This window comes from Euwallacea similis, chromosome 1 (genome assembly GCF_039881205.1).
Source record: "Euwallacea similis isolate ESF13 chromosome 1, ESF131.1, whole genome shotgun sequence".
Classification (NCBI taxonomy): Eukaryota; Metazoa; Arthropoda; class Insecta; order Coleoptera; family Curculionidae; genus Euwallacea; species Euwallacea similis.
Window position 1 is genome coordinate 1,853,309 of NC_089609.1, and position 14,832 is coordinate 1,868,140.

Here is a 14,832-nt window from a genome sequence, read left to right on the forward strand (position 1 = left end):
CCAGGATTTGAGGAGTTTTCATAAGAATTCATTTACATATCATAAATTTTCCTAATGTATTATATCAATTTAACAATTGCTTTTGCCTCATATTTTCTTATATTATTGGCTGAAAATTAATGTATTACACTTTAACCAATTTGTCAGAGTCAAAAGCTAAAATAAAATCTCCTTGTTGAATTTGCAAACCAAATGTATACAGGGTAAGCCCTGTTTCTGAGTGACCCGTCCTGGTCGAAGATGGCTACGCTAAGCTGGTTGTTACCATTAGAGACAGATGATTAGAGCATCGAGTGATAGTAAAATCCCTTGGCAATAGCACTTAACTGCGAGATAAGTCCCATTTTCTATAATGAAATATGTACAGTTTGTGCATTTGTGCAAATGAGGCTTAAGATCAGAATTATGTTGCTGGTTGAAAAGTTATAGTTAATTATGATCTAGATTTTGTTAACACTTGTTTTCTTTCTTTTGCAGGTGAGTCTCAATAGCCAATATTCTAACCGTTTTTTCGATACGTAGGTAAGTTTTTCCTAAATTTTTTTACACGTCTTTAATGAGGGAATTTACCGTCTTAAAAGGTCGAATTACTTTAAAATTCAATTGAATATTCAGCGTTCAAAACTTTATATTTTTTTCTGATTAGTACCTACAGGAATAAAACCGTATTTCAAAATTCATTAACAACACAGTTTAGCGAATAACCTGAAAAGGCTCGTCACACGTGTCATGACCGATTAACTAAGTCGAGACCTCGCTAACTTCATCATCTTCAATGAATTCGCCTCGCACTCCTTTACAACCGAATTTCTCGTCTCTTCATCATTAAAACGTAATTCGCCTCTCTATTGTGGGCCCTCCCAAGGGGGTCTTAATTAGTTCCACAAATATTAAGAGTCGTAAGCGTCAAAAGCAGCTCCTCGAAAGCCTTCCTTCACCCGGAGTTTTAATCAGTTTCATTGTCTTCCTTTGTGATTTCACGTTTCACTTGTCAGAAATGGTCCCGCAGTCGTCAAAGTTGAATAATTCGTTCAATATCGAGCATAATGAAGCCAACTCAAAGGTCCCTTAATGGCGAATCTGATTATTTTATGTTGTAAGAAAGACGTAAAGCAAGTTTAAATCTCATATAAGGTCTGAAGGTATTTAAATAGAATGAAATGACAAATGACAATTTGACGGCCTCAAAGTCACTTAAAGTATATGGAAAGAGGGAGTGATGACGTAAAATAATTCCTTCGGTGGCAAAATGAATGTTTGGCCTTTGTGACGTTATTGAGACCAGTGGAATAACTTGTTTTCAGTTAAAATGACAAATGCTAGCCATTTTTACTGCTTCTAATTTTGGCCATTTTATCGTGATTAACAATCTGAATAAAACCCTCTAAATGTCACACCATGGCTACATAATTAATATTGGTAATTGCGATCTAAATAGGAAATCAGGTGGACCCAATCGACTAGATTTATGGTGTGAAGATTTCTATCGCGGCTCCTTGTTTTCACACTTCAAGGTACCATCGGATTTGCATATTTTTAATATCTCGTAAATGGTCTCGGCCAACACACGCGCCGTTACGCAAGAGAAAAATGGCACCAGACCAGCGGTTTTATTAATATTTCGATGGGTTCATTTTATACGGTCATTTTTCATGGGAATATGAGTTCCCAATTAAAATTCGGATATCGTTTAATAAATTTCCTTTAGAGGTAAAGTAATTCAATATAATTTATTTTTATTTGTGGTGAAAAATATTTGTTTCTATGGTGATAACCAAGTATTTTCCGTGTAATTTATACATATAGACGGTAGTATTATCTAACAATGTCTTTTCAACACTCACTTTAGGTTTAATTTCGTAATTTAGCATTCTGAGTTTAAGGCCGTACATTTTGCCCTACGTGTAATTCGTCATACACTACTTAATCAATCATGACAGGACACCCTCACCAAATTATGGTGCGAAGTTACAGATGACGCCTGATTTTCTGAAGTATAGGGATGAATTGTGGCAGATGCTTGATTGGGAAGATATAATGTTGAAAGGTACAATTAGTGGTCCATGAAAAGAACGGGAGTGGTAAATTAACGAAAATATGAGTTCCCAAGTTTCATAGCCTCATAAATACGAAATCTCGAGCTGAACAAGCCCAATTTTCAAGCCACCTAATACATATGAAGCCCTCCTCACTAAAAGATTAGCGGTTTCATAGTATTATGCATCTGCCCTACAATCTGCTCTATAACGCCATTGTAAATAGATTTTGGGGTGATTTAAAGGATTTTGGCTGAATCATGACAGTTGTTCGATTCTTCTAGTACACATTCAAAAGACCTCTAACAATATTTCATCTGCAAATCAATTCGAGCATTAATAAGTAGGAATTATTGACAGTTCGAATTGTCATGATAACATATTATGGGGGTGTTTGAACAACTACATGAAAAAATCACCTTAAAAAAAATTCGTGAATTTATATCAATTTATCAATGTAATCGAAAAATCATCTGAAAGAATAAATAATATCAATTACATAAACAAGTTATATGTTCTAATTAAAGTTTACTCTTACACATCCTCACAACAGTTCTAGTTAGTACTTTAATTTTTTTCTTTAATTCGATCTGTGTAATAGGTACAACTCCTCCTATTTCTCACTCGGTTCCTTAGTGAAATAGTGCGCTTATCAATTATTTTTGTGCAAATAATTTTGAAAGAAAATTAATATAATCACATACATAAACGTGACATAAAGTTACTACCGAATATTGCCTCATATTCGCCCCACGTAAAGCCAGTCTTAATACAAAATTAATCAGGCGTGCGTTTCTACCTAAAAAGGAGCCTTATTTACTGCCGGGCCAAAGGGCTTCATTGTTTTTCAGCGGCCCCAAATGGAGCTTCCGAAGCGTCGCCTTTTATTTTGTAAAAACCGTTCAAACATTGGGCGGGCCATAAAGAGGCGGCCTCCTTTCACTAGGCACTAGAGATTTATTGACTGTTTAATAATTTAATATTTTGTTTTGGTTGTTTGAGTGCTGTTTTTTTGTTTACTTGTAAACGAAAGCTAAATGAAAATGAATACATAGTTGTAGGGTGTTGTGTTTTACGACATAGAAGTATGGTAGCGTGATATTATGAGATCATTCAGTTGTTAAAATCAAGTACATTTCTGACAAGTCATTTCTAAAATCTCAAAGTCAGATTTTGCGAAGAATTTTGAATAGGAGAAGCCTAAGTTAGTTTCTCTCATGAAATTCGAATTTTGGATTTTTTTAAAATAAAAAAATGTATTTCCGAAAAATTGCTTTAGTCAGATTACTGTATCTTTCCGGATTTTAGAAAAGATCACTTCAGAAATCCAGAATAATTACATATATAGATAGGATTGATCTGCAGATTAAACTGCCAAAAAAAGCATAAGAGAAAACAGGTTATATTGCCCACTTATGTGTTCTTCTATATTTTATACTCTAGTTGAACATTTCTTCGAGTTGACCAAGAAAATCAAAATTATTTTCAAAATATTGCCATTAAATCAAAACTAACTGTTACCCATTCACAAAGAGCATAGAGAATAGAGATTAATAAAGGTATGTTTGCAGCCCCCTCGAAATCAAGGTTTGATTTATTTGAGTTAAATAAAAGAGTTCCAACTGACGTCCCATTGTTCCCGTCAAGTGGTCGGGATGGTCTAATGGGTGCGTGCTGCCATTGTTTGACACTTTACGGGCTATTGCCTTCTGCAATGGGTCGTAGAATTTCCATCGCTGAAGTTCATGAATTACATACCTTTAACGCGACAAAATACGAGCAAATAGTCAAATCTGTGGTTTGTTGTAGGATTATAAAACGGGCATGAAAATATGACGCTAAATGGATCTTTTTGTAGTATAAAAATCTAAAAGTAAAAGTAAATAAATTCTAAAAATAATGAAAACAACAGTGATGTTATTTTCATTAAGTCATCTAATAACCAACTTTCGGACGTTGGAAATTATACAAAATTATAGAAACTAATAGATTTTTATCATAGCAGTAAAATGGTGAAAGCATTTGATTCAAGATTTGATTTCATTGCTTTCATACGCTACTAATTGTTAAATAGTAACGCAGCAAAAGGAATTTATCATCTCGTGCTTTCCTTCTTCCGAAAACAGTTATCTACGATAAACTTGGCCTGCTTCATAAGTTTCTTTGACAAATCGCCGCAGACGTAACCGAATAAAAACATCCAATAAGAGAGTTTTATTGTTCTCAGAACTCTAAAACTATTAGTTTTATATGGGAAACTTTAGAAAGATCTGGAAAATTCATTGAAGATTTTTTGGAAAACAGCATTATTAATGCCTTGAAGAGAATGTGGGGGCGGTCGCCGAGTGTTGGTGACATTTATAAAAAAATGGTTAAAGTTTAAAATGGAATTACAGTGGAAGTATTAACTCAATTTAACACAAAGCTGTGGCGTACAAAAATCCGAGGGAAAGTATTTTTTACTCTACTCGTATAAGGGAGATTCAACTTATTGTTATTATGGATGATTAATGCATGAGTCAAAAATTCGAGTCCACAAACCTTTGAGTTATTGAAAACCGTTTCCTTTTGGTGAATATAGATAGTTAAATTAATAAAAGGGTTATATTTTTAAGTATCACATTGTTTACATTACGTAAATTAAAGGTACAATTACTTTTTGGGACATTCTGTAGAAATGTAAATGTCATAGTACATACGTATTTTTTTCTTCACAAAGCACATAAACTACCCTCGTGTTCTAACTTATTTGTTGCTTTGTTGCGTTGGCATGTGCAATTTTTCTGACACAATAAATCAAATTTAGTTCGCTCTCGAAAGAGTTAGGTGATCAAATTTTAGGATCAACTACCCCTAACCTGTGTAAGTACGAGGGAAAATATTGAACAATGGCAGTCAATTATCGTTAAAATTGGCACTCAGGAAAAGAGGGTTGAAGACAAATATTATTATAAAAAATAACAGTTTCAAGGTGACAGCCCTGAAAAGTGATCTAAAAACGAGCTTAAAATAGCAATTCCTGTTGGGTGAATCAACTTTCTTTTTTTTTTCAAGGAAATATAGGAAATTTACAGGTGGTCTCGCTAGCTTCAAAAAGTTTTGAACACCGCTAAAGTGTTTTTGATGTATCAAAATTCAAAAAAACAAAAATGTCTGCACTTCAGTTATATTCAATAAGTTTGTATTTATTGTCTAAATAACAACCTCATTAAGATCTCGATGTGTCCAGTAATTAATAGAATTAATGGTTATTCATTAATAATTTAATCTGTAATTTACGTCCTGTCCCTATAGAACAAATTCTTGAATTTGCGGCGACCCCTAAGAATTCAATCACTAGTGTCCAACTACATGAAGCGGCACCAAATGCCCATCATTGCCGACTTCCCTAGATTGAGAAGAATGTAGGTGGAGACTGCAATCTGACCCTGTATATAAATTACTGATTTAATTGCATCTCTATGGATCGACGACCTTTTCACACTGTACGTCGGAGGCCCCAAACGAAATCGAAATCGCAATCGAATCAACTGCCGCGATTCGATGATGAAACGCGACAATAAAATCTACTACAGAGTAAGCCGAAAACGTAGTGGGGCGCAAAGAAGGCCGTGGAAGGCAACCGGAGCCCGGACTGAATCAAAAAAGTGAACCGCGTTTCAGTTTCTGTTCAGTTTGGTGCTGTTCAGTGTTGTTCCGACGTTCCTCCGGAAGAATCACGCAACTACGGCGCGCCGTGTGCGTATTCACGTGGGCAGACGCGTATAGTTACGTAGCTTAAGTTTTTCGTTTGTTAGAAGGAACTCCTGGATGGTTTTTATTATGGATTTCGGTTAATGTCAGTTTGGATTTTTTTTAAAAATGGCTTAATGAATTTGTGTAAATTGGCGAGAATGGGTGCAACTCGGTGCAATATTGTTGTGCAATTGTTGTGATACTAGGATAGTTTCTATGGGTCTGAAGATGAAATATTTTAGTGGGGGACATAGGGAATCCTACACTTTGATTGCCAGAAAAAGATATATGAAGAAAATGTAAGTTATTATTACAAATTAATAAAAACAAATCATGCATTGCCTGTTACGAAATAAACGCAAAACCAAACGAGTTTCTAAATTAATCAATGATTTCAAATTTCATGAAATAATCGGCCAGGGCGTTTGCCCGCAAAACAGATTGGGATGGGTAATTTTCTCGATTAAAATCTAAGTTGTTTATATAGTTTTTAATCAATAGATTTTGCTCAACTATGACTGGTGTTAACTAATTTTAACATTCACCAACTTACACAAAACTTTTTCCCAGTATCATATTTTTACCGTATTTTTTGTGCCCGAATGGCCCACTGACTGACATTTTAACGACGCAAATAATTGATAGCACATTAAAGCCCAGTCTTCAAATCATTTAAAATTTTGCGCTCCACTAATTTTTTTATTTATTTTCGGGTCTAATTTGACAGTCAATAAGGTAGGTATACCGTTAAACCCTCGATGCGGTCCATCACTACAGCCGTCCATTTTTTGCCTAATTAAGCCAATTAAGCTTAACTAGGGCACCTGTTTTCAGCCCTAAATTGGAATTTGATTTTAGTGACCCGAGCTATCAATAATTTATTAGCCGTTGGAGTGAAATCGGGTCATCAGTGATGTGCCCTTTAGAAACAGATAAAAATAGATTATAATGCACAGAAAGGGATATTTTTAGAGATAGAGCAGAACTTCAATAAAATAACACTAGGAGATAAGAAATTTTCGAATAAATCTTGAAGTATTTTGCAGCAAATCTATTTTACGAGCCCATAAATCAATGTGAGGAAGATACAACTTTTTCTATTTTCGCAGATAACTATGTAAACTGTTTATGTTCGGAGTGCGCCTTTTCCTATTCCAATATCCGTAACACTTCGTTTGAAGATTAAACTCAAAGTTACAGGTTGATTCTGCTGGCGTGAATGGGTAGTACCATTAGCATTGGCACTCCTTACCAACAAAGCCAACGAAGAAGAACTGTTACGCAATTCAAATTCTCAATCATCTTTCGTCATTTAAATCTAGGATATTGAAATTTAACAATCAACTTATCTGTGACGGAATTGTAATCGTATACTTTACAACTCTAAATTCCCCTTTACTGTATAAGCAAATTAGAGGTTTGCTGTGCCCTAGAAATCCAAGTTCAGAGCCGATTTTGCTAATAGAACACTCCACAGAAAGTCTAAAATTGGCCCAACAACAGTAATTATGGTTTTCTACATGGGAATTAAGTAACAACTGCATGGTGTCTGATGAACTGAAACCAGAAGTATTGATGTCAATCAACAGACCGTGCGGGAGATAATTACTAAATTGCCATCATGACCGGTTCGAGTGCTCAAGTGCACTTCGAGCTGCCACCAGAGGATTTAGATTGATCAAGTGTAAGTGTGTGTATGGGTTCATTTCGAGGAGGTTTTCATGGATGTTAAACTGCAAATTATGTCATTAAAATCTGTCATTATCGCGTTCTTGCAAAGAACTCGAAAAAGAATGAGAACCAGTCAAGCCTGGTTTTTCATGAACAGTATGTACAATGATTCTGCAGATTTGTCTAATAGTAATCTCCAAATTGCTATAGAATTTCACCCTACATATCTTCGAATTTTATAAAAATTTCTACAGTAAAGTGAATGTCATTTCTAAACTAAGATTTTAAATATTCGGAAAATTTCAATCAGCATTTCACATAAATGTTCGAGATTTTTGAATAAAACGAAACATTTGAAAGATTTCTTTTATTAATACTTTATATTAACCCTGGATTATTTGATTTATTTTATATCCAAAGAAACGTTAGGGAAGTTGCTGCTATGTTTATATCGAACATAAATCTTTTGATTGACTCTTTTCAACTCTAAGTAATTCTCAAATTTTTATATATTTACGGCAAACATCGCTCTTCGATGTGATATACATGTGTATAAAAACTGATTTTCTAAAAACTCAAATAAGCGAAGCGATAAAGGAACCTCTAGGATCTAAAAGTAAAAAGATGAAGAAAACAAAACAGTAGGCACATATCTATTTTATATAAATTCCATGGAAAAAGTACTGAAAACTAGAATACTTGAATTATTAATATCCAATAAATAAATTATTAATTTTTATGAGATAATCTACTACATATGAAAATACTTCATTAATACAATTTGAGATGTACATAAAAAACACCCTTAAATTTAAAATACGAAAAGCAATAAGCGATCAAAAGACAAATTTTACAACAAATATACAGAGTGATCCAGATTGTATGGGACTGTAGTTACCTTGAAATCTCGTAGAGATAGAAGAACAGTTTAAAGATAAAAGTTTTAAGATGGAGGCAGAGGTATAGGTTGGAAACAATTTAAAACATACGGGATGGATAAAAAAAATACATTAAATTAGTATCTCTCTTTAAATTAAAGGATTTCTCTTTAAATTCTTCTCTTTCGACAAATTTTTGCTAACACGTAAAATCTGGGACACCTAGTAGATTAAAATAAATAAAACATTAGCTAATGAGATTATAAAAATAATTTTCTGTTGGTAGTAATGTAAATTTTCCTATTACATGAAGGACAGAGACTGGACCTCCCTTTAGATTCTGCAGAAGAGCAATAATTGAGTGATTGTATACATTTTTTGCAGTAAACATGACCGCATGATGTGTACCGAGCCTCCATGTATGAGAGATCTTCAAAACATATTGGACATTCAATCTCTTGATGTTCGACCTAAAATTTTTAGTATGCGGTTCAAGTATTGACAAAGTTGAACATTAGATATAAATTTAAGCCGGCACAATCTGACAGCACTATCTTACAATCGCTAACTTTGAGTTACAATCCACACTTACTTGGTCTTCCAAGTTTGTCGATCGATCGACTTCAATTGATTTTCTGCTTACAGATTTTTGATTCTTTATGGTTGCTACGGATATTTTGTTGCTTTCTGTGTATTTTTGGAGTTCAGTAATTTTTGCTTTAACAGACTGTGATCTGGTTCGTATAGGATTGGGAATAAATGAGTGAGTCATCGCAGTTTCCATTAGAGTTTTGTTCTTCTCAGTTCAAACTTGTTGAAATTGTTTTCTCTTACTGCTTTGAAACCAACACAAAAAAAACACTGCAGTTTGTGCCACAATGTCATAAGTATTAAAAAAACATACCTACTTATGTATGTAGTAAAAAAAACATCTTACCTTGTACGTAATATGTAGAGGTACTTTAATGTTTATTTATAATTTGATGTAAGGAGTAAAAATTTTCCGTTTCGCTGTTTTTAAAAAATAAAAATATATTTCTGTGTTTATGAAATTTATATGATTTCTTAAAATATGTTCCTTGTACCTGATGCTGAAGCAAACCAAAATATACTGATATTTATTCCGAATGATGCGTAGTAGATTTTGGGTATTAATTCATACCGATAAATAAAGCAAAAAAATATCAATTGAATATTTTAAAACTGATAATTTACGTTCCAGTGCATATTTTTGACGTAGAACATAAAAAATATAAATACATAAAAATATAAATAAATCAATCAACAATCACCATAATTTGGGTTTTGGAATAGCTGAATAGGCTTATACATGGTGGTTCAGGAACATCCTTAGAAATAATTACTGCGTACTAAGACGTAAACATGCTTTATAAAAAATGATTTTTTTCATTTATAAGGCTTCAATTTTTTATTTTTTCTTTATACGAACACGAATTCCCTTTTGCCTCTAAAGGATTCTAAGATTTCCTCAAATTAACTTTTTCGTGCATTTTCAATCTTATTCTTTTGGTGAGAAGTGCGTTATTGCCGCAACTCAAATCCCGTAAATATTCGAACCAGTAAGCAAAACAATTTAATAATCACATATCGATGACAAATGACCACCATTGACGAAAGACAGTAGTGGCCCGCCTAATTAGACAAACTGGCCTTATCAAAATGTTAATGTTTACCTCCTACGAGTGGCGTCACTGGGGAATTATTTTTATTGTTTTTTTTTATTACATAATTTATTGATCCAATTGGCTTTTGTTTTGTCCACATAAACAGTTTGCCTCCCAAAATATATCGATCCATGCCAAATAGTGATGCTGTTGACAGATGTGGCTTAGTAGATATAAAGATATTTATCTGAAGTAAGCAAATTTGGTCTCTTTCTTTGAAACACAACGCGCCACTAACCAATTTAAAGATCCTAAGTAGGCAATTTTCAATCACGTCTATTTAGATAAAGATCAAATCAAGTCCCAATCACACAGTGTTCCCAATACCCGTCGACCCGACCCACCTGTGTTTGTTATGTGTATGTCCTCCAGGTTACCTAACGATTATGCTCGATGCCAGATAAGCAAATAAACAATCCTAATGGGGCTTTGTTAATTTACATTTTCTCTCTCAATCTCTATCACAACTAAACAGGTTTTTCGTTTTACTCTTGTGTCTAAGCGCGATTGTATAATGCATCCATGTCCGCCATATACGTCCATCTTGCTTTTTAAATCTGTGCCGATTAATCGTACCCTACAGGGGAGAATTTGCTATTCGAATATTTATGGCCTTTAACGGTTAGGTTTGATTTTTATATCTTTGTTGTACAATCTGGGAAGAAAAATTGAGATCTCAGAAACAGTGAGAGCTATATACTGTGCCTATATGGTAAAATTAACCAGCGTGCGCAGTTCCATCAGGAAAAGAAATCCGACATCGGCGTAAATTAAAATATTGTCTTTGTGTCTGTTAATGGCTATCTGCCTCCTTAGAAGTCATTTTTTTAACCGAGTATTATAGGTATCTTATAGCATCCTAGGATAGTTAGGTAAGGACAGTATTTAAGGTGTATTCATCACGCACAATATGCAAAAGAAATACGGGAAAATTGCGCAACAAACCGGTTAATCGTAGCTAACTAACAACAATAAAGGCCCGTTCTGCCGATAAGCACCTTGCAAAAAAACACCTTGAGCCGTTACGTAACACCACAACGGGCATCACCATTCCCATTATCGACATTAACCGTGGCTCAGAATGTGCTTCAAATCTCGCCTGAGGAACCGCTGGAAGGCACATTCCTATACGTCTAGAGTGGCATTTACACGTGTGCTTTTCACCCTGCTACAAGATAATGGTAGGTCTTGAGATTTAAAAAAATCATCCCCTGTACGATCTTCCCTCTTGGCCTATTAGTCAAGTCTATTATGGTTACTAGTCGACAGCTAGGTCTTATAATAGGGTTCAGAGTTAGTGATAAAGTGTGTGAAAATGATTTTTTGCAGTAGATTTTTGGACATTTCACAATTCCTACTGTTCTTGCAAAAAATGGGAGTTTTAAAAGTTTTAAAGTTAGATTTAGCTTCATTTGTATTGAATAATAAATCTCAAATCCAGAGCCATTCTCATTAAACACAATAAAGGTTTTAAAACAAATTATCCAGTTACATATCGATCAGACGAGTGATGAAGCGAATTACTGATTTCAGGAACACCCTAAGTCCAGTTGTTAACATATTTAAGTTAAATATGGGATGACGCTTAGACGATATAGACCTACCGATTGAGGGTACAAACAACCGTAGTGTAACATCTTAAGCATATTTTATTTGGCTTGACATTGTAGACTGGATGGAAAAACACCTTTAGTCCAAGACTCAGCACTAAACAGAGTTTACATGCTAAGGAATTACAGAAGTCAGATTGAGACGGGTGTATACTATTATGCAGCTACATATTACATCTTAGTAACTAAATAACTTAGCAACAGTGGATTCTATATTTCAAATTTGATATTAAAATTCGCTTGGTACATTCCCTTTTTCCATCAATTTATTTTTAGGATGTTTGCATCGTACTCTTCTCTCAAGTCATTAGATTCCATGGACCGCTCCGCTCTTTTGATATTTATGGTAATTGGGTTTGTTACCTTACCGATACACTCCGTCCATAAACCAAGTGCAACAGTATCGGGATCGCCTTTAACGTACGACGACTTTATTTGTGACTCATGCAAATTTGAAACTACTATCTTTCGTTGATAATTGCCGATTAGATGGACGCGAAGAGTCATAAACTGGAACTAGGAAATCTCGTTTGAAACAATGTTTTTACGAACGACAATCCTGAAAATGAGTCATTTTAACCATCGCCAGATGACGTACGAAGGGCGTGGCCTGGACAAAATGGCGCATAATTCGAAGAAATTAAACGACATGCGATTAGATATTATCATCGAGAAGTACCATCATAAAGTAGTCGTTTATATTTTAATGAAGTTCGAAGAGCAAGAGAATAATTTAAGTACGGTCTAGTTGATCACGCTTCTTAAAAAGCGTTCACACTTCACAATAAATGAAAAAGTAAAGAGAAGTGTTTACGTTGCTCTTTAGGTTGATGAAGATGCATTTCCACACGCATCTGCGACAAACATCAGTTGTTTATCTGCGTCCATTAATCTAATCGAACCGGGACCATAACCGGGTACCCTTTTAAGGCCCATTTTGAAACCATATTGCTCGAATAAAAAAACGAGATCACATGGAAATGTATTCAAATCATTCGGTAAGTATGCGCCACACTCCGACACGTGGTCTCATATTTGAATAAATTTTTTCCCATGAGTGCGTCATATTGATTGGTTTTTTAAAGTTTACAAAAAGCCTTTCGAATGAAAGACGATTATTTCAACCCTGGTGATTTGAAAAAACTGAGGATTTCCCCTTGTTTGCTTCAAAGATCAAATTTCACGAAATTAATAGGTGTATCATTAGCTGAGCCACAAAAAAAGCACGTGACCATCTGTCAGGGCAGCTAATGCCCTAAAAATCCCATTTCGTTTCAACAATACGGTCTAATGAATAAGCCGTTTTTGAGCCTGCGACACAATGATATCACCGGGTATTAAACTCGAAAATTTTGGTGAGTTGGTAACCCCTAATTATACGCCAAATTGGACTCGCTGAATGAGATTTAACTAGATACTGACTCTTAGGCTAGCTCACTGATTTTGTTTGCAATTTTTAGTTCAATCGTTAGTGTATTTGTTTCTGTGATGCGTATTTTAACAGTAATTGGTTTCGAGTGCCTAGCACAAAACCCCAAATAAAATCAGTTCGGCAAACATTGAACTAATCTGATCCTAGTAGATGTGAATTCGACAAGCGACATTAAGATGTTAAAGCGGTTTTTCTGACATGGGGTCAGCGCAATGGCTGCACTGGAGGGTGAAATTTTATTTCCATTAAGTAAACACATTTGGGCTCTTTGGCTTGCCTTCGACAATGGGTCATTTTGCAAAGTAAATAGCGGAGACTGCCCCATTAACATTTGCGTCATAATGGCCTTTGTATGCCATACAGCTTGTACTGCAAGCCTCGGCCCATCCTGCATTAATATAGCGATGAAGTTCCGATAAATTCGATACAATAGGGGTAAAAGGCAATTACGAATGCGTCCATTAAAGCCGCATTCGTATGCGAAGCTCGCGTCACGTGCAGACGTCCGTCCCTGCAAATAATGCGATTTCCATTTTTTTTCCGTAAACGGCATTTGGTTGCACCCGATAACGATAACCCGATTAATTAAGCCGATAACGGACGTTATTTTAATTGAATTTCTATTTATATCGTCCAGGACACCACGCTCTCGCCGAGAAGAGATGTACGATATGCGCACATCAAGGACTGTCTATTTTTGTTGCTCCTTCAATTATATATCTAGATTCCCATTGAGGGTAGGTAATTGCATCTGCGCCATTTTAGTCAATTAGAATGTTAAGTATTTTTTCAGATTTAGCACAGCATGCAAGACTGTACCGAAGAGTGATTGCTGTAAGAAACGAAAATCAACGGCAAGGAAATTAAATATCTCGCAAACAGCTAATTGGAGATCACGAAATTGGTGATGTCGTGACTCTCGCCACGGTTTCAAGTACAGTGGATTGGAATTGGTACCACTTACATTGAAATATTGGGTATTGGTTAAATGAGCACTTCTTGAAATTAGAAAACGCTACCAAGCTCGCCGAGATTAAAATAAGTACAGCTTTCATAATCGAAGTATACATATAGATACCCCACTGAATTTTTTCGTCTTTCCACACCTCCATATATAAAATCAAGAAAGACATCGAAGGAAATGTGTTCTAAAAATCTCTATCCAGAGAAGGGGACCCTTTTTCCTAGAGTAAATGTGAAAATTTAATCTCTTCTGATGAGAGAATTTTCTTCTATTTCACCTGATAGAATTTTCACGAAATAAAGACATTCCTACAAAGGAATTTTCTCGGAATTCTTAACATAAACTAAAGTGAATATATCCACATTATCTGATGATGTCAAATAATCTTTTCTGGGCTTCACTACGTCTTCACTGGCTCATTTCTGTGATATTCCTAGTGAAAACGAAGCTCCACGAAACAGTGCACACGTTGCCAAAGACATCCAACACACAACCAATGGTTACGCGAAGGAATTCGGTTTGGGTTGTTTGCAGAAATTGTAATAATTTCCTCACCAGACTCTATGGGTCGGACTAATTGGACGTGCTTAATGCAGGAAAGAAACTGGGGTAAAATCAAAGGATATTGCCGTGCACGCGAACTAAGACAAACCGAGCTCACCCAACCGTGGTCCGGAATAATTAGTGTTGTGTTTTGTTTTTTTTGGCACGAATGATGGTTTAATCAATTGAGCCGTAGAAGAATTGTTGTGCATTTCTTCTATAGAGGGCATTAAATGAGGCAATAGGAAAGTCTTATATCTACACAAGAGGAATCGAAG

The 14,832-nt window shown here is 35.0% G+C and overlaps 1 protein-coding gene and 1 long non-coding RNA gene across 6 annotated transcripts in view; one reads left to right on the plus strand and one right to left on the minus strand.

The window, feature by feature from the left end:
• The window catches only part of RapGAP1 (Rap GTPase activating protein 1), an 85,177-nt gene that overhangs the window by 17,358 nt on the left and 52,987 nt on the right, over window positions 1-14,832 (plus strand). The window contains exon 1 of one of the 3 annotated variants that reach the window (XM_066392092.1): window positions 5,722-6,070. The exons of the other annotated variants lie outside the window; for them this stretch is intronic. Within the exon in view, the coding sequence (XP_066248189.1) occupies window positions 5,988-6,070 (83 nt within the window). The 5' untranslated portion in view covers window positions 5,722-5,987. Of the gene's footprint in view, window positions 1-5,721; window positions 6,071-14,832 lie in introns of those variants that run through there. 3 annotated transcript variants of the gene reach the window in all.
• On the minus strand, window positions 8,198-9,443 carry LOC136410159 (uncharacterized). 3 transcript variants are annotated; one of them, XR_010752219.1, is made up of 3 exons: window positions 9,258-9,443; window positions 8,913-9,156; window positions 8,198-8,790 (listed from the first exon to the last, which is right to left on the minus strand). It is a non-coding gene; the product is annotated as an uncharacterized lncRNA (long non-coding RNA). The 3 variants fall into 3 exon arrangements; XR_010752218.1 differs by having other exon boundaries at window positions 8,199-8,790; window positions 8,913-9,153; XR_010752220.1 differs by having other exon boundaries at window positions 8,199-8,790; window positions 8,913-9,130; window positions 9,258-9,442.